Raw genomic sequence first — 24282 nt, 5'->3', positions numbered from 1 at the left:
AGAGGCCAGGACGATACAGCCTCTAGAACAGCCTCAGCATTTCTCCATTTGCTCCTCAGGACTGAGATTTCTGTCTAGTTGCGACAACGACACTTTTAATCCATCCCGACTGATAGACGAATCCGAGGCTTGTGCGCTAAAGACTTACACGACTTGATTGCTGACTGAGTTCGTTTCTTCACCTCTCACCAAGTCTTTTGTCCTCGTCTCAGCCATCTCTCGTTTCTTCCGACTACTGAGAACAAAGGCTTCTAGTAGAAACGTCGAACTGGTACAAGGTGACAGAAAGCCCGGAAATATTGTCCGGCTCGATCTACTTGATACCCTCGCCCGCTTACACTACTCGGGTCTGCTTCTTGCGGCAAGTGGCTATCCTCATCCAACCAACATTTCCAAAATCCAGCCACTTTCGCCCGTTGATCAATAGTCTTCCATCCAATAGGCATAATAAACCAGCATAGGAACCGAAACACCGTTGTGCCTTCTGGGATTCAATTTATCAACATTCGGGATAGGCTGCGCCGTATTCGGTCCCATCAGACGCTCATTATTTATTTCGTCACTGCTAGGCACTAAACACGGTGATGGGACAGCTTCCTTAGATGAGCGGTCGATGGTATTGATTTGATTTGTCCTAGTTGCAGGATCTGATTACTACTCCCCAGCTGAGTTAGGGCCTTCCAGCTCGTGTATTCTCGAGTTGCAGGAACCATGGCCGCTGTACAACAACTATTGGCAAGTCCATCGCCAAGCCCGGCGCTTCCTCCAACTGGATTCAATGGAGAAACAGATACCATGACTACAGATAGAGTCAGCCAAAGTCCCGTTATGCTCCATGGCCGCTCCTTGCGAGGGGCGCCGGAAGAGGGAGACAAGAGAATTGCTGTTATTATTTTTGGACAAGGCCAGGAACGAGTTGTGTCCACCGTCGCGGAGGTACTCAGTAAACCTTTCAAGTTAGGAAGCTCGTTCAAGAACGTGACAAGGGACGACCACGGATTTGTGGTGGGCATTTCGGCAATGGACGCCAAACGGGACATTGCAGACCGAAACAAGGAGTTGTTGGTTGCCGTCAATACTCACTGCGTAACTCTAGGAATGCCCCCTGATGAGCAGCTGTCGACGCATTGCGATTATGAGTTTTTATACATGGAATCGCCGTACTTCCGGCGCTACCTGTCTCGGTTCATCTCCTTCACCCTGGGTCAGATTAGCCATCACGAAGAGCTCATGGCTAAGCCGAGGACTTTGTTCATGTCGACCACATTCCCCGACGTTCGTGCTGCTTTGCCCAACCTCGATATCCTCACCGTGGGATCTGACGCTATTGAAATCCGGGTTGACCTCCTCCGCGAACCTCTTCCAAATGGCGGTTTCGCCGAGGTCCCTAGCCTAGGTTATGTTGGAGAACAAGTTATGCTGCTACGGGAGCGGACAGAGTTACCCATCATCTTTACAACTCGTTGTACCAACGAAAATGGCAGGTTCCCGATGCATGACCCATCACTCTACCATCGGTACCTGTACAAAGCTATCCAATGGGGAATCGAGTATATCGATATTGAGCTGTGGCTTCCGGAGGATATTCGTCGGGATTTGTGGCAGCGGAAAGGGAACTCACGCATCATGTCGGCATTTCACGACTTCTCGGGGACTTTCAAGTGGCCGTCGCAGTACGCACTGGACGTTTTTCAACGGTCTTGTCCTTATGCAGATATTGTCAAGATGATTGCCATTATCAACGAGCATAATGAGAATTTCGAATTGGAATATTTTCGCTCCAAGATACGATCGGAATATCCCAATGCACCACCTCTCTCTGCTGTAAATATGGGAGGGACGGGCCAGTTTTCTAGAACCCAAAACAAAGTCTTCACACCCATCACACATCCTCTTCTTCCCCTAATTGCAGCCCCAGGTCAAATGAGCACTTCTGAAATTCACCGAGCATTATGTCAACTGGGACAATTGCCGATGAAGAATATATACGGGGTCAGCTCTTCCTTGAACCGAAGCGCTGTTCCGCAGGCACCGTTTTATGAGAAGTGCTTCAATGAATTGGGTCTACCTCATCGGTTCAGCATTATTGAACGACAGCCCAACAACTTTGCCGGCATGGAAGCCTGGTGTAACCAGAGAGACTTTGGAGGCGCATATCTTGATCCTGGCATCTCTGTCCAGACATTATCCAAGCATAACAAATTCTTTGCTAGGCTGAATAACGGCCAAGGACCGACGCTCACCGAAGCAGCTCGGGCAATTGGAATCGCTGACACCATCGTTGCCAGATCTGGCTCCTCCGCCACGCCGACACCACCATCCATGCCATCCAGTCCTCATAGTGGACAAGGCTCGGCGGTGTCACATGCGCAAACTGGATCAGCAACAACCACCTCGTCGCTCATTTTTGACAATGCTGGCTGGAGAGGCATTATGCATACTCTTATAAGAGATCTTGCCCCCTCAGCTTATTTTGACAGATCAGCTGTTGTTCTTGCGTCTTCTTCTGATGACGCCGCCCCGGTATTTTATGCGTTGAAAGCGTTGAAGATTGCCAAGATCTACACCGTTGGCTTCCGGACCCCTGCTGCCCTCGCTCGCCATGCTCCTCCGATTGAGCAGTTCATTAGTTTGGAGAGCCTTCAGCGTGCGAGATCCGTGGCAGACGACCGGGCTCCGTTCGTAATCGTCTCAGCTCTGGGCTCGGACAAGGGAAATCTCGTGAGCATGATGCTTCGTGCGTTTGCCGCTGCTGGCCGAGACGGTGCGCCAAACGTCAACAAGGTCTTTCTGAACCTGGCCGACGTGGCAGCTCGCAAGACAAACGACCCTCACGAGACGGCAGAAAAGAGCGGATTTGCGTCTTATGGTGCTGCAGATGTGGCGGCATTCACCATTGTTGAAAGTTTAAGATTGCTCGTTGGTCAAAATGTGCCATATAGCTTCGTGAGACTGGCAAGTGGCAGACATCATCCCTTTTGATAGTTTGTTTCAACGTTCTCATTACCGGAGGCACATGAGGTTGATCAAAAGCCGAGAATATCAGCCGGCACGTGGAATTATCTTCGTCTGCGACACTTCTTTTGTTGTATTGGATCGTATGAGAGGATGATTTGTCACCTGCTTCAGTCGTTGAATTCTGATAGCGCTTTTGCTGACATACACACACCCCTACATGACCTAGAATAGTGAGTGGCGAGTTGTGGATGTCATGAGCTCTGCATTGGCTTACAAAGAACGTCGACCTATAGAAAGAGAGCCAGGACCAATATAGTATACCTGAGATGCCGAGTCTCGCGGGGGTGTGCATCGACCTACATCCTTAGCTGTGCGACCCTCTACATATGGTCCTCGGGTTGAATTGCTATTTTGGTGCGTTTTGCTTATTGGGACCGAAACCATACAGTTTGGTTCCTTAGAGAAGCGCTTGTCTCCTTGCTGGTGCTTGAAATTTTGGCTAGCGTGTTATATTGAGGGTGCAGTTGACCTTTCAAGATCTGACAAAAGTGGAGTTTTACGGACCGACTACTAGGCGACGGAGGGTCGCAGCGGGACAGGGACCATGTTCACGAAGGGCGCTTTTGTCTGGCAGTTCCCAAGCGGAACGGGGGAGGGTGGTGGGATTTTTGTCTTTGGTTATCCACAGATGTGAACTATTTTGGAGGGGTTTCTTCTAAACCAGGCGGGAGACTTGTTTCTTGGATGGTAGGCGGATTTTCGGAGACGGTGTAGTTGAAACACACGAAAGGGTATAAATGCGATGGGGAAGTACGAGATGAATACTATTTCCATGTCCTTGAGCACGAAGCCTTATTCCTAACCAAGTTTGGTGTTGGCCAATTGTATATCCTGCGCCGGCACTAGGTAGTAAATAAACTACCTACCTAGGTAGGTATGCAATGTGTTGCAAGATTTGCGGAGTTTGGGGAATATGCCTTTGAACTAGGTAAGTTATGTTTCCAGGATGGGCAAGAGACTGAGCTTGACGGTTTATTACCAACCAGCAACCCTGCAGAGATGGGCTCTCGATGCCAAGTTGGGAGGCAGGCGATTTCAGGATCAACTAATCGATCCGCCAGTGACCAATTCTGAGCCTTGAGTGTTGGAGTTGACTGATGAAAGAAGGACCTTTTGCCAAATGCAGCTGCTATTCACTCGATGTCGGTGAGTCCTGGTCGTTCAACCCTGCTACCTGCAGCTGCCTGACAGCCGGTAGACATGTCAGGGTTGGCCGCCACCAGCCCTGGTCTCCGCGGATGGTCACACCGTACAGAGTCCCGGGGTAGGGGATTGGAGGTTCGGGACAGGGCGAGACAAGAAGGACTGCCACCAATCTCCCGGAAGAGGACTCGGCAGGCCCTTGGACGACGTTGACCTATTCTTATTAATACTATTTTCCCTGCCCGCGCTGACTTGCCATGCGACCTGGCGCTGGGCCCGCATGTGGCCCTTGCAGCTGCATCTCGCGTCTGACGATTCTTCAGCAAGCCCACCGAGCTGAGCGCGATACATGTTTGAATAATTCGCTCGCAGATACTGGTGGGGTCACGGTACTCCGTAAGCTGTGTCCGAAATTCCTGGTGTCGGTGGAGAGTGGTTGTCCGTGAGCTTTGTATCCCGTCGCTTGACGAACCAGAACTGTTCACTGACCCTGGGAACGTGCAGCGGTGGCCACTCTGTCAGCAGGCTGGGGCTTATGTTTGTGCCTGCATGTGGCTCGTGGGAGGCGGCTCCGTAAGTACGCAAGCTTTTTTTGTGGCCATGTGCCTCTTGGTCCTGCGAGGTAAGACCGAATCTCATTCTCACTCGACGAAATTGCTGCGTCAGCAGCTTACAAGAGGCAATTTTTGATGCAACAAGATGTCATCCATGATGAAAATGCGGCTTTGTTGATGCTTATTAAAACTTTGCTTTGGTGACAAGGAGCCCAGAGTCGGTGTTTTTCAAGACGGCTGGACAAAAAAGCATGTGGAAGCGTTCCGGCCATGGTCTCACATGACTGGCCGGGGCTCTTTCCTTCAGTAAGACCCCCACTAATTTGTCGACGGCGGCAGACGTCCCCCTATCCGCGTCTCCCTCTCCACATAATTCGATCTGCCGCAGAAAAAGCCCAGTTTCCGGCGCATCCAAGGTGCTACTAGTGCTTGACCTGTTCTAGTTGTGTGGCTGTCTAGCAGTCGTGGTAGGCCAGTTCGGATGAGGGCAGAGGTTGACTTTCCGCAAGAGTTGGTGCTATGAGTGTGCCCGTGCTCGACTCTGTCCATTCAATGTTCGGACATTGCCCAATAGGAGATGTACAGACGCAAGACACCAGCTAGATTTGACGATGATCTCGTTGCACCCTGATGCGACAAAAAAAACGCTAGACGAATGGGATCTGTGGAGGGCCCTGGCCAGGGCATTCCAAGGAAAAGATCAACAGGCATGGCACGTGGAAGACGCAAGTGTTGGTGCTAGGCTGAGTCTTGAGGGGAGCCATTGAATGGCATTGAATCTGTGAGTGCAGGATGCATATGGTTTTGTCTCATTGCAATAGGTCGGTTTCCCTTGAGGGATCTAAGGGTGTCGGTTTTGGGGTCACAAACGGCCCGGCCGCGGGTTGTGGTGTGTGGATATTGGCCATGTCTGATTCCGATGTGTTTGTTCGTGTCATCAATTTGCTGACCATGATGGAGGACAGAGGTTGAAGTCAGAGGGGCCCGGCATGGCACCTTCCTTCCCGAATCCCGATGCCAAGTCGAGTGCGTGGAAACCCAGAAAGAGGTAGATGCCTTGTGGCTCTTTCCTCCTTTTCTCTTCTCACGCTGCGGCTAGGTTGAAAAGGGAGCGGGAGATGGAGAATTGGAGGTACCTACTCCGTACAAGTGCACACTTGGACATCACTTGAGTAGTAGTACTCCGTACCTCAAACCCAGGTACCTGGGTATTAGATACGGCGGCAGCCAAGGCAGTGCTCTATTGGGCCTTGACTTTGTCGGTACCTAAGTACTTGTAGGAATCTTGGTAGCTGACTGATGGTCGGCAGTAATCACTTTAAGTTTGGAAACGCAAGTACCGGCGTCACGGCTGTCGTTAGAGGCATGTGGTGGTGATGACGGGCACTGGGCATGTCAGCCGACTACGGAGTACCCAGCAGGTACCTGGATACTTTCCTCTGACATCGATGGGCATGCAGCATTGGAATTGGAAAGTATTGTATGGAGAAAAGGACCAGTCTTGTCGATTTTTTGACTGTCCATGCACTTCCCTATTCTACCAGACTGTTTTACTCCCCAGACCCTCCAAGCTAAACCGGCTTCTTGGCCTCGAACCCCAACATTCGCACCAGACATTGAACCCTGTCCCGCACCCCCGTCTTCACCTCCACCTTCCTTGGTACCTTGGTTGTCTGCTGCAGAACAAAACGAACCGTCAAACACAGTCAGTCGGCTCGTCCGATGCCACATCTTGTCGCAATCTGCCGGACAGCACAATCAAGGCTGACGGGCATCGTGAGCCCTCTCAATTGTGGCACGACCGGCGCCAGCGCCGAAGCAAGGCAGGGTATCCTTCCAATCTCACTCTGGCGCCTCGTCACCGGTCCGCTGGGCTTTTCCTGTACAACAAACACAACATATATGTTCGACTAGCATCGTAACTCCAATCTGGCCACCACAGCCACTGTGACCCCATATTATCCTCCGCGGCGCCGATTGCGCTGTTGTTGCTCCAAGCTCAGCTTGGCCTTGACCGTCCCCGTTGCACTTGAGGGGTGACCAACCGCAGAAACCATCGACCTCAAGTCGAGCGCGCAAATCTTCCTCACCACCAGTTGCAGCGGATTCCTTCACGGCGCAATCCCTCAAGGAACCCGAGCTCGCCTTACGAGTCCGACCCTCTCGCGCCCAAGCCTGTTTGTATTTGTTTGCCATCGATCCAGAGCGCTCCACCCACGAGGCGATCAACACCACGACGACAGCCGATACGCGGGGCGGCCATCTTCGCTGCCTCCTTGTGTGATGCAATGAATTCATCTTCACTCCCGTTGCCAGCGGCCAATTCTGGTGCTCCTATTGCTATCCCCAGACAGCAGGTTAGCATTGAGCGTCTTCCAACAAGGCGACAAGGCAACGAGCCACGCGAGTCGATGAACTGCAAGTCCTGCCGAAAGCGAAAGGTGCGATGTTCTTTTTACACTTCACAACTCAAACTCGACGTCTGGCTCCGACGAATCCATGCTACTGATCAATGTTTGTTGACTGCGGTGTCACCAGATTAAATGCAACCGTATGCGACCGTCGTGCGAAGCATGCCAGGTCTTCCAGTGTCCATGCATTTATGGTATGTCACCACTCATCTCATTGAAAGCCGCCAGTTTTCTTGATAGCCTCTGGCTCAAGAGTGGACCACCAAAAGTGCATCTTTGAACAAAACCTGTTTGCTCACTATTTCTGCTACAGATGCTGTCCCCAAGAAGCGTGGGCCGAAAACAGACGTGCTTGAAGCTTTGCTGAAACGGGTCGATGGACTGGAGGCGAAGCTGAAGGAGAAGAATTCCGAGGGAGACACGTCCAAAGTTGGGGAATCTGCGCCTGTGGAAGTTGAGGAAGAGGAGGACACTGACTTTGCGGAGCCGGCCCCGAAGAGACTTGCAACCGAGGCAAGCAAATCTTCCGATGAAGATGGCCTCAAGACCGTCACGGACCATGAACCGACCGCCAGGTGGGACATCAATAGTCGTTGCTCTCCGAATACTTCGAGCTTATATCCTCATAGTGACAATCCTGCCTCTCCGGTGGAAACAGACGCCTATCTTCACACCTACTTCGCACGATTCCACGGCAAGCCATATTACATCCTGGATGAAGCATCCGTCCGCCATCGGATACAGTCGAACCAGTTGCCGGATAGCGTCGCGTTCGCTATCTGGGCTGTAGCATCAAGGCAAGTAGCTAGAATTCGAGATGGCGATTTTGAAATCTTCATTGCTGACTGTTGGTCCAGGCACACTCCGCATCCCGGAGGGACCCAGGCCGCTCTTCAATTAAGCCAAGACTATGCACAGCGGGCAAGGCGATGTATTGACACAGATGATCTATCAATAGATTGCTTGCAGGCGTCATTACTCTTGGTTCTGGCATTCATGGCATCTGGCCACAGCAAGAAGGCCTACATGTTGATGTGTAGGTCATTCAACTGTCTTTTTTTTGCTCAAACTAGCGGTCTCGACTAATGCAAACTCAGCATCGGCAATCGCCATGGCCATGGCACTGGAGCTTCATCGTGAAATCGATGCCCACGCGCACGTTACACCAGTCGAACGTGAGTTACGCCGACGACTTTTCTGGACCTGCTACTTATTGGATCGCTACGCGTCCTGCGGATCGAGGCGACCATCTTTAATCAGTGACAACTCAGTGGCTCTGCGGCTACCATCGTGGTGTCCTAGCCCTTCATCCCTGGCAGTCGACGGGGAGTTTTTCCAACAGGGTTCTAACCTCCAATATTACCAAGGCAGCGGAAAGAAGTCACAAGGTAGTACTGGATTGCTCATTGACATCACGCGTATCCTTGGCATTACAAACAGATATTTAGCTGCTGGGGGTGTAAAAGGCGACCCTCACTTCCCCTGGCATTCATTATCGACTCTGTCAAAAATTCGTCAAGAGCTTGACTTTTGGGCATCCGGCGCTGGCCCTGTGTTCTCCGGCCTTCAAGCGCTCTTTCATCAAACAGAAGCCTCAATAGGGTTTTTGAGCAAGCTGATATATCATCTGATACATTGTCTAGTGTACCGGCCGTTCCTCCCAGTTGACCTAGCAGAGCTGGCTGGCAATGGGCAACATCAGTCTTGGCAGATCGAGGCGACCAACATGTGCTTTTTGCATGCGAACGCTATTGGTGAACTGATAGACGCAGCGAGGCATGCAGGTACTGTAGAATGGCCAGCAATTGTTGGCTATTGTATTTGTACTGCGGCAACAGTGCATATACACGGAGCTCACTACTCCAACCCTAGTGCCTACGGGGGAGACGTGAACGTCTTTAGCGCATCGTCGAACTTGCTTTCTCGGGAGATGAAACACCTTAGCGATCTACACTTCGCATGGGCCAATATTCGACACCAGAGCGATACATTGCAAGAGATTTACAGTGCTCATGGAGAGCTGGTCAAGGCTATGGTAGCCAGCTCTATGCGTTATACTCCAGGGTTTCACCTTGAGGAATTTTTCGAAAGATATTCCAACATTGGAGGGCCAGGAGGAAAATCGTATCGGTTTGACCCAGCACACCTAAGCATGTCGGATATTGTTATAGATTTTACCGCCGATCGATGCAGCGAGTCACCAGTAGCCCGCGAAACTGAACGATATAGCCATAAACGCAAAAACACTCTATCAACCAAGAAAGGGAATGACGAAGGAACCAATGCCGGGTACGACCAGGTTGCAGCAATGAGCCAACCGACGGGAGCAGGCAACGTGCCATACTCGATACATATGACACAACTCCCGTCCCATGTTTCTAATGGGCACATGCAGCAACAAGTGTCCAGGCCACCGGATGCACACATAAAATCTAGTGGCACTCTATTCGATGCAGCGCAAACCATTCATGGGTATACCATGCCGCCAGATAACTCGGCAAACAATTCTGGCCAGGGCATAGTGCCTATGAGCGGGACAAGATTCAGCCCAGCGTACGGTTATGCCATGGGTTCCAATGTCATGAATAGTCAGAACAATGTGAACGACGGCAATACAAATTTCGATGCTATGTTTGGAGCACTACCGACAAACACATTCAGCAGCGCTGCTGGTTGGCAGGGCGAAGATGGTCAGCAGCACAACAAGATGAATATTCCCACAAGTGGCGTGGCACCAAGCCCCGGAACCAAGAGTTCTAGCGGAAGCACAGGGACGGGACACAGCGACGAAAAAGACCCCTTTCTCAGCCTATTGGAGCAACTTGCAGAAGATGAGCAACGTTTTAACGGCGGGGGAGCCGACTTGGATTTCTTCCTGACTGGCAACAACATCGGTGCCTAGCGTGACGTCCGGGGGTACCCAAGGAAGCGCTTTGCAACGCTTATTGAAATACTATAATGACTATCTGTATGATGGCTATGCGGGACGGCTGAGCGATTTGGACCACGGCGGCGGTATTGGATATATTTAAGCCGTCAAATGGAGATACTGTATGATATAATAGACCAACATATATACTGTACCATGTATCTTTTTGAGTTGACACTAGAGTCGAACCTCGTTTCTGCTTTTACCGATGGGGATTATGCAATCGTCGGGAATTTTATAAAACGAAGACGTATACATGACGCAGAAACAAAGCCCGATTCCGGGCTCACTGTACTTCGAACGGCTCAAGCAGCCGACAGAACTAGGCGTATGCAACGAACGTCAGTGCATATCTCGGCCTGCTCTGCTGCAACAGCACAAGCGATAATTTGCTTGGGAGTACCTTGTCAGTACACGGCCGAGCGGGACACGCAAGAGTCAATGAATCGTCGTCTTTATACCAGCCGGTCAGGTGTGAAATGCGCGAGTTCCAAGACCCGTCCCTCTTTCTGCTCGCTACTGCATATTTCGTGTTCGACTTTGACAGAAGGGCATGTGATGATTGACTTGCAGTCTACCATCTACTAGCTACTGGACACTGACTACGGCTCGATTTACGTCGCTGGTGATCGTCGGCGATCGTCGGCTGGAAGTATGTCTCGCCGGTTACACCAGGCGCTCAAACCGGCCTTTATACGAAGTGCGGTTGGTAAGGATATAGTCGGTTTGGATTCCGTGCAAGATTTACCTCGGTTAACGTTCAAAGAGATGACGTCCAATTTGCAGTTTCAGCTAAAAGGCTTCAAGGGAAAGATGCCGATGACTACCGCAATAAATTAATTCCAAGATTATGGAGAGCTATCGAATGCCCAGCGAATGCATTTCTAGTGTATCCTGGTGTTTATTCAAACGACAAAGTATCCCTAACGCCTTTCGAAACTCAAGTCGCTCATCATTCCGTATTGCACTTACACATGTCGACAAGTAGGATCTCATGCACTAGTACTATCCTTGCGCTGGTGATCCGGCGGCGCAGAGATTCCTTCAGCGTCCTTGGCGTCAACGTCTTCGATGTGAGCAACTCCCTCGATGTCGTAATTGCTGTCAGGCACATGGTACAGAACCAATGCGCAAAGCGGGAGAGCAACCATGGTCAGGAGCCACGAGACGAGAACTTCACCAAGATATGGGGTCTGTAAACGCATGTCAGCACTTGACGACTTTGGTGTGATAATCATTCATGTGCATACCATGACGGCATCCATCCCGAACGAGACGGCGGCGCCGGCGGACTGGATTCCCTTGTAGTATCCAGCCATACGAGCAAGCTTGAAAGGATCGTTACTGATGGACGACATGGTATAGTATGCCAAGCCTTGGTAGGCAGCATCGACGACATAGTCTAGCGTTGCAGTCAGTTAACCAAGCTTGTACTTGCGTCAAGGTGAAATCTTACAGCCAAACAGCAAAACAATGGGACCGGCAGCCACTCCCACGGTCCAATCCCAGGGAACTTTTTCGTCGTCAACAAACACCTGTTTTCGGACAAATCTGGTTTGGAAAGCTACACCCGAAGCCCACACAAGGCAGATCAACAATGTGACAAAGGCACAAGACCAGAGAGCACGCTTCCGTCGGTTGAAAGGCAGGTTGTCGGTAACAAAGCCGATGATGATCGAGCCGATGATGGATCCGAGACCGGTTAGGAGGGCAACCAAGGCACGTGTGCGGCCATTAAACAGAAAAGCGGTAATGGCCCCCTGGTATGCGTAGAAGTAGTTGGAAGAGAAGAACATGGGGAAGAGGGCAATCATGCGCCAGTCCTTGAACATGCGAAGAAACTCCATAAATTCCTGCTTGGGTGTGAGAGAGGCTGCGATCCGCACAATGGTGCCATCGCCTCGGACAACCGCCTGAGGGGGCAGGACCAGCCAGCTGGTGGCGATGGCAGTCAACATGATGATCATAAAGGCGACATAGACTCCATTAGAAACACCAGGCATGGTGCTATTGAATTCGATTCCGAGGGCGATGGCGGCTCCAATCAGGGTTCCCGTTTGGAAAAGCGACCAGAAGATGGTAAAGGCTCGCCCCTTGTCCTTTTCGAGAGGGTACGACATCATGATGGCACCTTGAGCTGCCCAGAAGAGAGCGGCCGAGACGCCCAATATACCTCCAGCGAGGATGAGAAACCATCGCGTGCCATTGAGTTGGAAGCACCACAGCGAGCCGAGATACAAGGCGTAGCCTGTAGTACCAATGGACATGGTCAATCGAGGTCCGAGAATATTCTAATGTGACTCATGTGAGCAAATAAAGCTGCCAGGAGGCTCGGCTGGCACAAGGAGAGAATTAAGGCTCGCGTACGTTGATACTTCCACCAAAGAAGCCACCCAGGAAGAACATGCCGTACAAGACACTGTTGGCGATATCGCTGAGTTGGACATCTTGGGTTCCACCAGCACCCAGGTTGCTAATTGCGCTGAACATGCCAACAGAGCAAAAGGCTACAAAGCCTACAATGGACACCTGGGTCCATGGGGAGTTGTCTGCGCGCCATTCAACGTTAGTCAAGAACGCGGCTCTCTTATCCACCAATTGTCCAGCGCAAAGCTGTCGCATGTCCTCGAGTTGGATGCTCGACGAATGCCTGGACAAGTTCCTGTCGTCATCTACTTACAGCGCAGGCCGCCGACCTGGAGAGTGGCGAGATTGACCATTGTGAACTGGTGACAGGGTTTTTGCCGTGTTGGAGAAGCTGTCAAGGGGCAGTTGATCTGCAAACAGAAGGAAAATCACCGAATAATGAAGCTTGAAAGCTTCAGAAGGCCCACGCCACAGACCAGATGCGATCAGATCAGAATTGCCGCGGAACCGTCATGGACCTGTAGTGAGTGCAAAGTGAAGCTGCTGTGAACAGGCACGATCCCTCGACACACGAGATCAGGTCGGGGGGCTGGCCTTGATAAATAAATTAATGGAATAAATTAAAAGGAGACCCGGTATGGAGTCAACTGGTACTACCAAGTATGGAGTACCCCCGTAAAGCATTGGCCAAGAGGAAGGAGCGTCGGGACCCATGCATGCCATGACCATGACAGCATTGTGCGACAGCACTCCGCTCTACAACATCCCGCGCATGGCAGAAAAGGCACAAGCCAAACCTGCCACATCACACAAACCCAAGAGGCAAGCCAACAGCGCCCCAACCGTCCATGCGTCCATTCATTCCATCCAGTCCCTTCGGCCGCCAGAAGCAACTGGGTCCGGGGTATGATGGGACCATGCCAAGGAAAATGGGTCCTTCCCCGTATGAACAACTACACAGCCAGACAATCACGAGTTTTGTAACGCCACCTGGAGCGAGTGCCGTACGATGGCAGCAGGACACGCCGAACGACTCTGGCAAAGTGGTCTCTCATCAGCCATACTCCCCGTACTCCGTACTGTACGCCTCATCGGGCCCTGCGAATATGCTCGGGCTGAGCCGCGACACGCCAAGGGCCACCACGAACTGCTCGCATCCATCACCTGTCAGTGTCGAATCAATACGGAGTACATGTAGGACATTGGCCTCGTGAGCGGCTGCGAGCACAAACAATCTGTGGCACGCGAGGCTTGCGGGGAGTCCGGGCACAGAGGTCGTTGGGTACGGTAACGCCAGCCACGAGAACCGAGTACTAGAACAGCCTAAAAAGTTCACCGTGGCTGGCTCCGCTCCAATGTTGCATCCATTGTCGGTTCTTCATCTGCCCGAGCCTCTGCAAGCCTCTGCAAGCCTCCGCGAACAAATCATGGTCGGGAGCATCTCGCTAGCTGCCAAATGTGTCGAAATGGCGCCCGGCCCTTCTCGAGCCATGATTCGAAAAGAAGCCAGCATGGTCCAAAATTAGTCTACTAGTCATTTGGTCACCAACCGTGTTGAGATGGCAACCAACCCGTCTCATGCTCCCAACGGCATCTGCGACAATGCTCTCATCGAGTCTCACCCATGGTGGAGCTGCTGAATGCGCAAGCAAGCGCCACTGCGTGTCTCGGGCTCTTGGCTCCTCATGTCATGGCTCCCACACCTCCATGGGGCCCCAAACAAGCGATTAATCAGTGTTTGAGCACCGCCAAGACCCAACTGACACTCCGCAACTTGTCGCTGGTTATCGCCTTGTTAGCTTACGGGGCAAAGAAAGCCAACCTGACTGTTACGGCCAACCATGCATCGGGCTTGAGGCTTGTTTCTCGCGCCGTTGGTAACCCACGATCGCTATCAGATTTAACGTTACAGTCGGCTTAAGCCTCAATATCTGTTCCCTTTATCTTTCCGCGGTCTGTACAGTATGCATGCGCTTGTGCCGCTGACTGCTACCCCATTAGGAAGTTCCAAGCCCTAGAAGAGTTCAGCCTGTTTCATCGTGATATGATTCTCGAGCCCTAAGCGATATCCGGCGAAACCATCCTCTCTGTTTCAACTTGTAACTATTTGGGTACCGCTGTTGATGTTCCCTTTGAGTATATGCGACCCGACTTACACAGCACCCTTCTACGCGAATTCATGCATGTAGGCAGAGTTATAACAACGGCCTTCCAAGACGGCTCGAAGCCCAAAAGTAGAAAATGTAACCTTGCAGCAAAAATAAGCCTTTTAGTTTCAGGGGTATGATGTTTCAATGGCAAGGATCCCCCGCCCCCAAAGCGCCGCCAACGCTACGTGACCATTTAAATGTTGGCCACTCGAAACATTGCTGCCAGTGCCATTGCATATCTCGATTCAATAGAGGTTCAATTGTTGCTACTCCGTATCTCAAAGTCGACTGGGCGCAACGGCGAAAATCGCATCACGCGACCGGACAAGAGGTGCATTTTCGGCGCCTGCAAGCAGTGCCCGTTGCAAATAACGTGAAATACGGTCTATTTTTTAATTCTGTTAACATACGAAAGCCACAGGATGCTCGCTATTATGTTGCGCCTAATTCATGTCATTATCCACCGTTCTGTTCATAGGGCTACTGACCTGGAGACTCAAAGACACAAAACTGGATAATGCTTTTCGTCGGTGCAACAACACCATCAAAGTCATCCTCAGAGCCATCAGAGTCAAATGCTGTCGAGACTCAGAGGCAGCACTACTATGTACTCAATTTCGGAAATCCACGATAACTGAGCGTACACAGCTGATGATGACCCGAGTTCTTGCGGTTGATGGGCTGCATGCAGATGTACACTGGGGCAGGACGCAAACCTACAAATCACAGAATCTGCTCAGTTCGATGGCAAATAACACCGATACTCTTTCCGGCCGGATAGTGCACAAACTATCTGTACTAAACTGGCCCGAACACGGTGAAATTGAGTGCCTGAACGCCTGTGGTTGTAGATAAAATGATTGTACTAGGTCGTCGATACTACGGAGTACTCATCTGATACTAGCCTGTTTTGGTATTTGCTTGACGCATACACGTGATTGGACAGGATTTGTTGCCCGATACCTGATAACTGGCCCTCTACTTGAGCCAATAGGATATGCTCCCTGCCTTCACATTGCTACTTCAAACGGCGACGCCAGAGGATGTTGAGACGTTCAACAAGTGCTCGGAACATCCCATGTTTGTCAGCACACGCGAGGGTGGTTTCACGACGGTCGATGCCTCTGAAAACGGACACATTTGCATCCACGATTGACGCCGAGCCTCTCCATCGCTACAAATGGGGAGGCTATCACCCTGTCCAACTTGGAACCCTCTTGCATAGCGGAAGATATAAGATACTACACAAATTAGGATGGGGGGGTTATTCGACGGTATGGGCAGCAAGGGATCGCAGGTAACATGTCCCGCCTGGTGTAATGGTTCTCACGGAATCTGTCACTCATTCTGCGGTTAGAGCGAATAGCTATGTCGCCATCAAAATCTCAATATCTGAGCGAAGAAACGATGAACACAATCAAGAATATCGCGCCATGAAGACACTAGCATCACTCAAAAAGAATTCTCATCTCATGGGGATGCTCGATGAATTCGACGTTGAAGGTCCTAACGGGAAGCATAAATGTCTCGTTCTCGAGCTGCTAGGACCCTGCGTCCCTGATGTTATTGAATCGCGGTATCCAGATGGCAGGCTTCCTGGGCATCTCGCCAAGACCATTGCGGAACAATCTCTACGCGGTCTAAAAATACTACATGAACAAGGCATTGCCCATGGAGGTAAGTTGCATCGGTATCATTTGCATTTCAAACAAGGTTAATAATCACCATTAATTAGATCTCCATGTCCGAAATTTGTCTGTCATACTGCCATTTCCCGTGGACGACATGTCAGAAGAAGTTTTCATTGACATGCTTGGCAAGCCAAAAGTCGGGCTTGTTCAGAAGGTAGGCGGCCAACCTGTTGAACCCGGCATGCCGCAGTACATTGTCCAGTCTGCCACATATTCAAAGATACCTCTCAAGTCCTTGAGGGGTATTAAAATTGTCGATTTTGGCCAGTCTTTTCTTCCGGCGTTCGCGCCACGGACTCTGCGCACCCCGTTGGCAGTTCGTCCACCAGAAGTCTTGTTTAGCGATCCGCTAGATTTTCGCGTTGATTTATGGAGTATGGGCTGCATGGTGAGTTGGAAACCGTGTCATTATAACGTCGTGAATAAACTGCTGACGACTGTACCAGCTTTTTGAGCTTTTTGTTGGCCAATCTCCTTTTGATGGACCGCCCAGCACGCCGGAGGTCTTGGTGGAACAGATGAGGGAAACGGCAGGTGATGAGCTACCCGAGCGCTGGAGAGGTTTGATAAAGGAGGGCTCTGAGACGAACACGGCTGGATCATCGCTACAGAGTTGGTTAGAGGAGACGTACTTTGACAATGAGCGCAAGAGCGACTTGACAAAGGAGGATATAGGGGTCCTCGGTGGGCTCATTGCAAGGCTTTTGTATTTTGAACCGAGTAGGAGGGCGCCTGCAAGCGAGATTCTGAGAGACGGTTGGTTTCGTGCAGGTGGCACATGAGGAGGCGGCTTTCAGGCCCGTTATTTACAGGAGATATGGTGAGAGGAAAGAGTAAACTAGATCAAGTATCGAGCTATCGCACTGTATGTTATAATAGTCATATATTAGCGGATACCTTTTCGTGGGAAATATCTTGCACCATACATTACACGTCGGAGGGTTCACGATTTTCTGATTAATTACAGCATAGCGTGCCTGATTTGTGCAGCATTTTATACCTCATGTCCCGTCATGCATGAGGGTTCTGAATTTGAGCAGGTGATGGCCCCCCCATATGTAGCGATGGCGACATCATCGTGATCATCGGTATGAAGAGGCGTCTCCCCGGTTGTCGTTCTCGCTTCGATATCCGCTCCTGCCTCAAGGAGAAGTTGCAAAATCGCACGGCCGGCTCCTCGCCTCGCGGCCGAGTAAAGGGGTGTTTCCCCCTCTGCATTAACGGCCTTTGTATCCGAGCCTGAGTCTAACAGAAGCTTCATACTGGCTTACCGATTGCGGCATTCATGAAATCCTTATGAGAAGTATAACACTTTTAATGGGGAGCGGCGGGCATTCTTAGCAATCATGCATGAAGCATAATATTAACATGACAAGCACTATGAGACATGTTTGGAAGTCTAAAGGAGTGTGGTTCCGGGCTTGTGCGAAGTCTGTAAATGCCTGGCGATTCGCATGTTTGAGTATCACATCCTTCCTGAACTTGCCGCTGACAGACTACTGGTTCTTGGCCTGAAGCAGCTCCCATTGAACAAGTTGTGCAAACCAAAGTAGACGAAGAAGAAAGATACTAGGCAGAGCTCCGGCATCTCTCTGACACGGAGTCCCCGAAGAGTTCCGAGTATGCAATTTACGTTGACTGACAATGATGTAACATGGGCCGCCGGTCAATCGGTGGATGGAAGAAGACCTCTATCCGAATCGACAACAGGAACTCTTGCTATTACACTTGAAGCGCTATATTTTTACTTAAACTTGACATCTTAAATTACTACTGTCTTAACCTGCCTGTCTCATACTTTTTCTCATGGCGTTGACGCCACCCGAGCCAAGGTCGCCGCATTGAGTGGTCGTTTAAAGCGACGAAAAATCTTTAGTAAGGGAATGCTAATGAATCTAATTGTTAAATAGAGGGAAAATTACAACAAGGTTCAAGATGGTCGTAAAGAACCTAAATAGCCATACGAGGTTGTCAAATTCTACAGGTTCTCTAGTTACATGCACTATGAAGAATGGGTCTTACTATACCAGACAAGTATACTAATTAAGTATTGCTTGTATTGTACGTATAGTAGTTTCTAGGGGAAGCCCAAAGCGTAAAAGTTCTAGTCGTTCGTCCGTTTTGGGAATCTCTTGGTGCCTTTCATAGACATCATTGCAAGCAAAGCGACGAAGATTTGGTCAACGGCACGGCATTCAACACGCACGTTGCTCTGTTCGGCTAATTCGCACTATTTATCAAGTACCACGCTCGAACGGCGTCAAATTCAACCGATAATGGTTGTCTTATCCTGTCACTCTGATACAGCCACATCGCCGTATTAGCTACACACGTGGCAACGATTGTTTCATTTCCCATTAGCGACGTGAAGAAGAAGATAAACTCCATATTAGCTCTACTCTACAAGTCTATTCAGCGTCCTAGTTTTGATGCACGCGCCACGCCTTGAATTCCTCTTCCGATATGTGTCTCAGCCTATTCACCTCGGCGGGCTTGCCTCTCAATGCGCTCTGGGCAATCTCAACCGCCTGCATAATCTGGCCCTTTCCCGACAGCGCATAGGTGGCCGTCTCGGCAGTGACCCTGACGATGCCGATGCGGGGATCATTCTCGGAGGCGTCGTGAACGCCGTCGCCCAGGTCGCCCAGCCACGCCTTGAGAGTAGGGCTGTAATACTTCCTGACGGCGTCGCGGTCGGTGATGATGGACGCATGGCCCGATACCGAGGACCATTCGCCCGTGGCGTTGAGGAAGGCCATGTTGACGTCCGGGTCGCCGGCGACGTCGTCCGTCTTGCCTGACTCGGTGTTGGTGTGGAAGATCAGGTCGACGCCGTTGTTCTCCGTCCCTGCTAGGGCCATGCAGCGGGAGGCCAGGCGGCTGGAGCCGGCTGATCGTGTCGTCATCATGCCGTACTTGCAGTTTGTGATGAAGGTTCCCAGGTCTGCCACCTTGGTGCGCACGTCGGGGTCCTCCTTGTTGGCCTTGGTGTACGGGTCGGCGGGCTTGTCGCCGGTAGAAGTGTTGGAGAATGACATGGTGAAGTGGAATTTGAACAATCTTGATAAAGTACTGCGACTTGTTTCTTTCCTTAATTTGAGCGCGGGTGCGTGTTTTTTAAGTAGTGACGCATGGTGGTGGATGACATCATGGAAAATGTTGCATGACGCAGATGACGGATACATGTGTCGCCGGCAGATTTGCAACTCGGATCGAGATTGTTGTAGATCGGGATTGGAACTGCTCATCATTTACGGATTGATCTTGATTCTCACATTACCATTGTGACGAGGGTTCATTCGGTTCGTGGTCGTAGGTGACAATAGATGGCTCATCTTGATTGCTAGAGTTTGAGTACTTGCAGTGGTTCTAAATGGATTATTCACTAGCAAGCTAATGAAGAAACATGGTGGATAAAACGATAACAAGGACACCCGCGGATTCTTCATTGTCCGTGAATGATAATCTCTTTTCTATTCTTACATCGCTGGCGAACTCTCTACGATCAAGACTTGATGATACAGCATGAGGCGTAGATGGTTAAATAGAAACCAATGAATATAGTATATTGGGGAATTAAGGAATGTGTCCTATCTAACAACAGTTATACAAAGCAAAATTATCATTGTCCGCATCATTGCCTCGGCTTATGCATCTCCACATGCCCAACTCCAACTCAGCCTCTCGAGTCGGTATTGCGCAGGGGCAATTTAGAGACAATTACGGACCGACAATCCGTAAATGGCAATGGGACAGGCACGCCCCTGACCGGCTTGGGCTCCGTGGAAGATGAGCCAGGCTTGACTGACGAGTTGTCAGGACGGGCCCTAGCATATGTGACCGCATTGCAGTCTGACCACCACTTCCTGGCAAAGGAACATGCAGGGCTGCATTGACGTAGCCACAATGGATTGTTTAAAACTATTTGATGTTCCATGTCCCCCCAACAAGAAAAATGCCGTATAGCGGTGGCTTCCCACCTCTGGTTGCAAGTCCTTTTTGACTTGTGACAATGGCCACTTGACCTTGACGTCCAGGCCGTGATTGCATCAAGTTTGCAGTAGGCTACTCGCTTGGGCAAAAAGGGGCTCTCTGCTCCGAATAATGGGAGGCCAAGGGTATTTGACCAGACCGGGTACCTAGCTACGGTGCTCTATATAATGATATAGTAGTGTATAGTCAAAGTATATTTTGTCCCAGACTGTACGTCTGCCACAGTCTCAAGAGTGCAAGAACCTGCTTGTTTTGCTTGTACATGCGACACCGAATACATACCTCCTTTCGAGTCAGGACATCCAACGCATCATGTAAGAACTGTACCAAGACTCAGGGCTACACTGACTAGGAGCCAAGCAGAGAGAGTTTTATTATAGCAAGATGCGTTGTTTTCCTTACCTATAGATACCCAACTGCTTCCTATTGCAGTGCGCCTGCTTCGGGCTTTCACGGGGCATGGTCCTTGTTTAACCAAACATCCAACTACAGTTCTAGTCTTCTATACAGGACTTCATCGATCGAAAGTGCTGGCTGTGAGCTATATTATTTGAAGAAGAATTCGAGTTACGGCATTACGTCAAAGAAACCCAAACTCAACAAAGACTTTAATATTAAGAATCAAGAAAGGGCACCAAAGGAGGGCTTCCAAGGCGTCACCTCGCTTATCACGCAGAACAAGTCCCATAGAGAGATGATACATCCAAACGACGGCACAAGTCATCCAACGTTCATCAAGATGTGCATGCTGAATACGTGCTATGCATGATCAACAACGGAAAGAGCCCACCCATAAGGTGCTAAGCTTCATGACCGAGAGGCCTCTCTGCAAGCCGCCCTGTCAGAACTACTCGTGACACAATCGTCACAAAAAGACGTCGGCCAGAGGCGGCTCTCTTGCCGTGGGCTTGACCTCTGAAAGCATGAGACACGAAATCTCACTCAAAGGCTGAAGGCCACAGAAATGTATGTAAAACCCGCTATGTCCTGATCATTTATCCCTCTACAAGCACGGACAAGCCTTCCTTCAAGCCAATATACACCCATTTATACTTCTCCAACACTAGCCTTTGTTTCTTAGCAACAAGAAGAGCAGCCATGAAGGTCCTTGGATTCTTGACCGCCTTGCTAGCCACGGCCGGCGCTGTTGCGGCCACCCCCCCGGGAAGAGAAGCAAGAATGGGAAAGCTGCACCAACAACCTGATATACGCTTACAATCACGGCGCCGCCAGAGTCGAGACGTCGTGCGTTTTCTGGGAGTGCCTTGACACAAACACCAACAAGTACCCCCGCGGGGGCGGCATTACCCTCTTCAACATTATCAGCAGCGTTTGCCTTGCCATTATCCAGTGGCAAGTACGTTGAGCAGCACGACTCTTTCTCATCCGCTCCGACAATAGAAAAAATAACCTGTTCCTCAGTGGGATCCGCACAGCGTCCCCAAGCCGAGTTTGCAGGAAGCCGAAGACTGGCGCATCTGCACTCAAGACCTCATCAAGACCTTTGACACCCCAGCCAGCGGCGATGAAGCGGCATGTAGGATGTGGGCTTGCCTCCATAATCACCTCGGCAAGTATAATCGCGGAGGCGTCGTGACCAAAACCTCCAAGCTGCTCACTCCGCTCTGCAACTTTAATGGGCTTATACCGGTACGCATAAAGGCCAAGGAGGCAGGACGCCTGTGGGACGTGCGTACATGTACTAACCGTGGAGATGGGATTGGAATTAAGTTGACAGCATGCCAGTCGGAGGGTGCTGGCTGGTGGTGCGTGGTGTAAAAACGAACAAAACTACCGTTGTTTCTGCCATTCGCCTTTTGGCATTTAACAAATGAGTATATGTACGGGCCCTGACCACATCATATTAAAGGATATAAGCATGTGGAAGAAGAATGTCTTGGTTTCGCACAAGTGCGTTTTGGACCCTGGTGAGTGATGCGTCTTGTACAATGGGAGGCAAAGAGTATGTAACCACATCAGAAACCTGGCTTTCAGATTCTACATCATAACGTACTATAGTAGTGTATACTTGTCGGTGGGTAATTTATTCTGCCTGCCCAGGCTGTAAATGCTTGACTAGTGCGTAATTCGAGTTTCGCAATCCCTCTCCGTGTAATCTGCACTCAATCAAACAAAAGCGCAGAATATCGCTGCTTCGCTTCATCCGGATCCCAGTCCACAATGCGCCTGTCTCCCATCTCTCCCATCTTTCTCTCTACAAACGGCTCCATGGCCTCTCTTTCGCCGTCATTCAACAAGTGGACTCTTGTTTTCCACAAGTCGCCCTTGTCAACGCCGTCTCCGCGAGCGCCAAAAAACCTCTCGTCCAGAAACTTCCAATACACGGCGTCAAACGCCCAACTCTTCCTGGCTGCATAGCTTAGAAAAAAGCGCCCCGTCTCCCAGCTTTCCCGCATATACCTCGACAGCGGCTGCGGCAAATGATTCGGCTCTGCTGTGTTTGCTTCTGCCTCTTCCAACGCCGCTAGCCACGTCTGCAAACGCACATGGTACGTGCTGACCCAGTCGTCCATTCCGGCGGACCACATCTCGACGGTTTCAATGAGGAGCCACCAGGGCGGATCGAGAATAAACTGCGTGGGCGCAGCGTAGGTGAATTCCCAGTCGATAAGGGCGGCAATCTCATCTGATTCAGTCAGGAGAATGTTGCCGGCGCGAAAATCGTCGCCCCAAAGCCGGAAGGAGTGTGTGCCAGGAGGGGCAGGACACAAGGTAGAGGGTAGAATCTTGCATGATTGAGCCGACCAGCTGTCTTGTTGGAAACCAAAGGTGGAGAGTTTGCCTTGCTTTGCTAGCCTGCGGAATACTTGTCGAGCCACATACTTGTTTCGACAGTCGTCCTCGGAGCTGACGACGTCGTTGTGCTGGAATATGAGTTGTCCAATGTGCATCTCGGCCAAGGCCGTGTACCACTGGTCGGCAGTGTCGTAGGTCTTGTGCCGTGGTGGGAGAATGTCGCGCGGAACGTTGGCAAGGCGAACCATGTCTGTCATGTTGTGCGTGACCGGCCTGCGGGCGACTTGGTAAATGCCTTTATCGACTTCGACGACGGAGCCGATCCGAGAAAAGGTAAGACGCGATAGCTGTACAAGACAATGGGCCACTTGGCACCAGATGACTTGTAGAGTAGCCTGTGCAACATTCGGATCCAACACGTGAGGCGCTGATGGATCTTGGCTTGGTCTTGTTAGCCTTGCTGACATGCTGCCTCGATTCTCAACTCGGTCCAGGATGACATACGGGCCGACGGGCGAATCACAGCCATAATAATGGACTTTGGGGACGGGGAGGTTTGTGTTTTGGGCAAGAAAAGCGGCCGTGGCGCCTTCTTGAGCCGTCTTTTCGTCCGGGAACTGAACCAGAGTAGGACATGGGAGCCGAACCATGATGTCGGGTGTAACTTCAGGCAGGCGTATTCTGTAGAGGATATTGAAACCGCCGAGGATCAATGGTGATATGAGGGCTGCTGACGCCCCGAATTTTTCTTCTGCGAGCGCTTCCACCTTGCGGCAGGTGTCCTTGAGCCGCAATTGTTTCACCGCTGCATCAGAGTCCTCCTCATTCTTGTCCCATACGAGGTTGTCCAGCTCCTCTTGCCCGTCGTACATTATGAGAGAGCCCAGCGAGCAGGGCGGGTGTGTCGCCGGACCAGAAGCAGATGGGGTGCAGCCAGCTCGGGCGGTTAATCAGGATTCAGGATTCAGGATTCAGGAAGGTGTTTTGGCCCCGAGTGGCTGCAACAAGCGCTCATTCAGAACAAACCATGCATGAGTCAGACGTGACACGGAGCATACACGACAGGACATCGAATCAAGCACGCTCGCGTCATAGTTGGCGTGTCTCTCTGCGCTAGAGGTAGGGAATCAGAGTTCGAGATGGTCATGTTGGCGATGCATCGTGCTTTGGAAAGGTGACGAGCCGAGACAAATGGGTCTGAGCTTTTCAATGTTGTTTAATTGGTTCAATTATTCAAGCACAAAGACCCACCTTGTGTTGTTGCCTAAT

General features: G+C 50.8%; 6 protein-coding genes across 6 annotated transcripts; 3 read left to right on the top strand and 3 right to left on the bottom strand.

Moving 5' to 3' along the window:
- Positions 1-711: 711 nt before the first annotated feature.
- Positions 712-2982, top strand: MAA_08264 (pentafunctional AROM polypeptide; the record flags this gene model as incomplete). Its single annotated transcript, XM_007826262.1, has 1 exon — positions 712-2982. One exon carries the CDS (start codon positions 712-714, stop codon positions 2980-2982), a length of 2271 nt encoding a protein of 756 aa, XP_007824453.1.
- A 4021-nt stretch (positions 2983-7003) lies between these two features.
- On the top strand, positions 7004-10028 carry MAA_08265 (N-terminal binuclear Zn cluster-containing/DNA binding domain-containing protein; the record flags this gene model as incomplete). The annotated part of the gene is made up of 4 exons (XM_007826263.2): positions 7004-7156; positions 7254-7320; positions 7440-8162; positions 8224-10028. The coding sequence occupies 4 exons, from the start codon at positions 7004-7006 to the stop codon at positions 10026-10028; spliced, it is 2748 nt and encodes a 915-aa protein (XP_007824454.2).
- A 1019-nt stretch (positions 10029-11047) lies between these two features.
- On the bottom strand, positions 11048-12775 carry MAA_08266 (DUF895 domain membrane protein; the record flags this gene model as incomplete). Its single annotated transcript, XM_007826264.1, has 5 exons — positions 11048-11248; positions 11306-11457; positions 11512-12346; positions 12423-12604; positions 12736-12775. 5 exons carry the CDS (start codon positions 12773-12775, stop codon positions 11048-11050), a joined length of 1410 nt encoding a protein of 469 aa, XP_007824455.1.
- A 3230-nt stretch (positions 12776-16005) lies between these two features.
- Positions 16006-17045, top strand: MAA_08267 (Protein kinase, catalytic domain protein; the record flags this gene model as incomplete). Its single annotated transcript, XM_007826265.1, has 3 exons — positions 16006-16249; positions 16308-16651; positions 16710-17045. 3 exons carry the CDS (start codon positions 16006-16008, stop codon positions 17043-17045), a joined length of 924 nt encoding a protein of 307 aa, XP_007824456.1.
- A 1638-nt stretch (positions 17046-18683) lies between these two features.
- MAA_08268 (protein bli-3) lies at positions 18684-19301 on the bottom strand (the record flags this gene model as incomplete). The annotated part of the gene is made up of 1 exon (XM_007826266.1): positions 18684-19301. One exon carries the CDS (start codon positions 19299-19301, stop codon positions 18684-18686), a length of 618 nt encoding a protein of 205 aa, XP_007824457.1.
- Positions 19302-22379: 3078 nt separating this feature from the next.
- On the bottom strand, positions 22380-23885 carry MAA_08269 (phosphotransferase; the record flags this gene model as incomplete). The annotated part of the gene is made up of 1 exon (XM_007826267.1): positions 22380-23885. The coding sequence occupies one exon, from the start codon at positions 23883-23885 to the stop codon at positions 22380-22382; it is 1506 nt and encodes a 501-aa protein (XP_007824458.1).
- Positions 23886-24282: the final 397 nt, after the last annotated feature.

This window comes from Metarhizium robertsii, assembly GCF_000187425.2.
Source record: "Metarhizium robertsii ARSEF 23 chromosome Unknown MAA_Scf_4, whole genome shotgun sequence".
Lineage (NCBI taxonomy): Eukaryota > Fungi > Ascomycota > Sordariomycetes > Hypocreales > Clavicipitaceae > Metarhizium > Metarhizium robertsii.
This window is presented reverse-complemented; position numbering and strand designations above follow the sequence as displayed.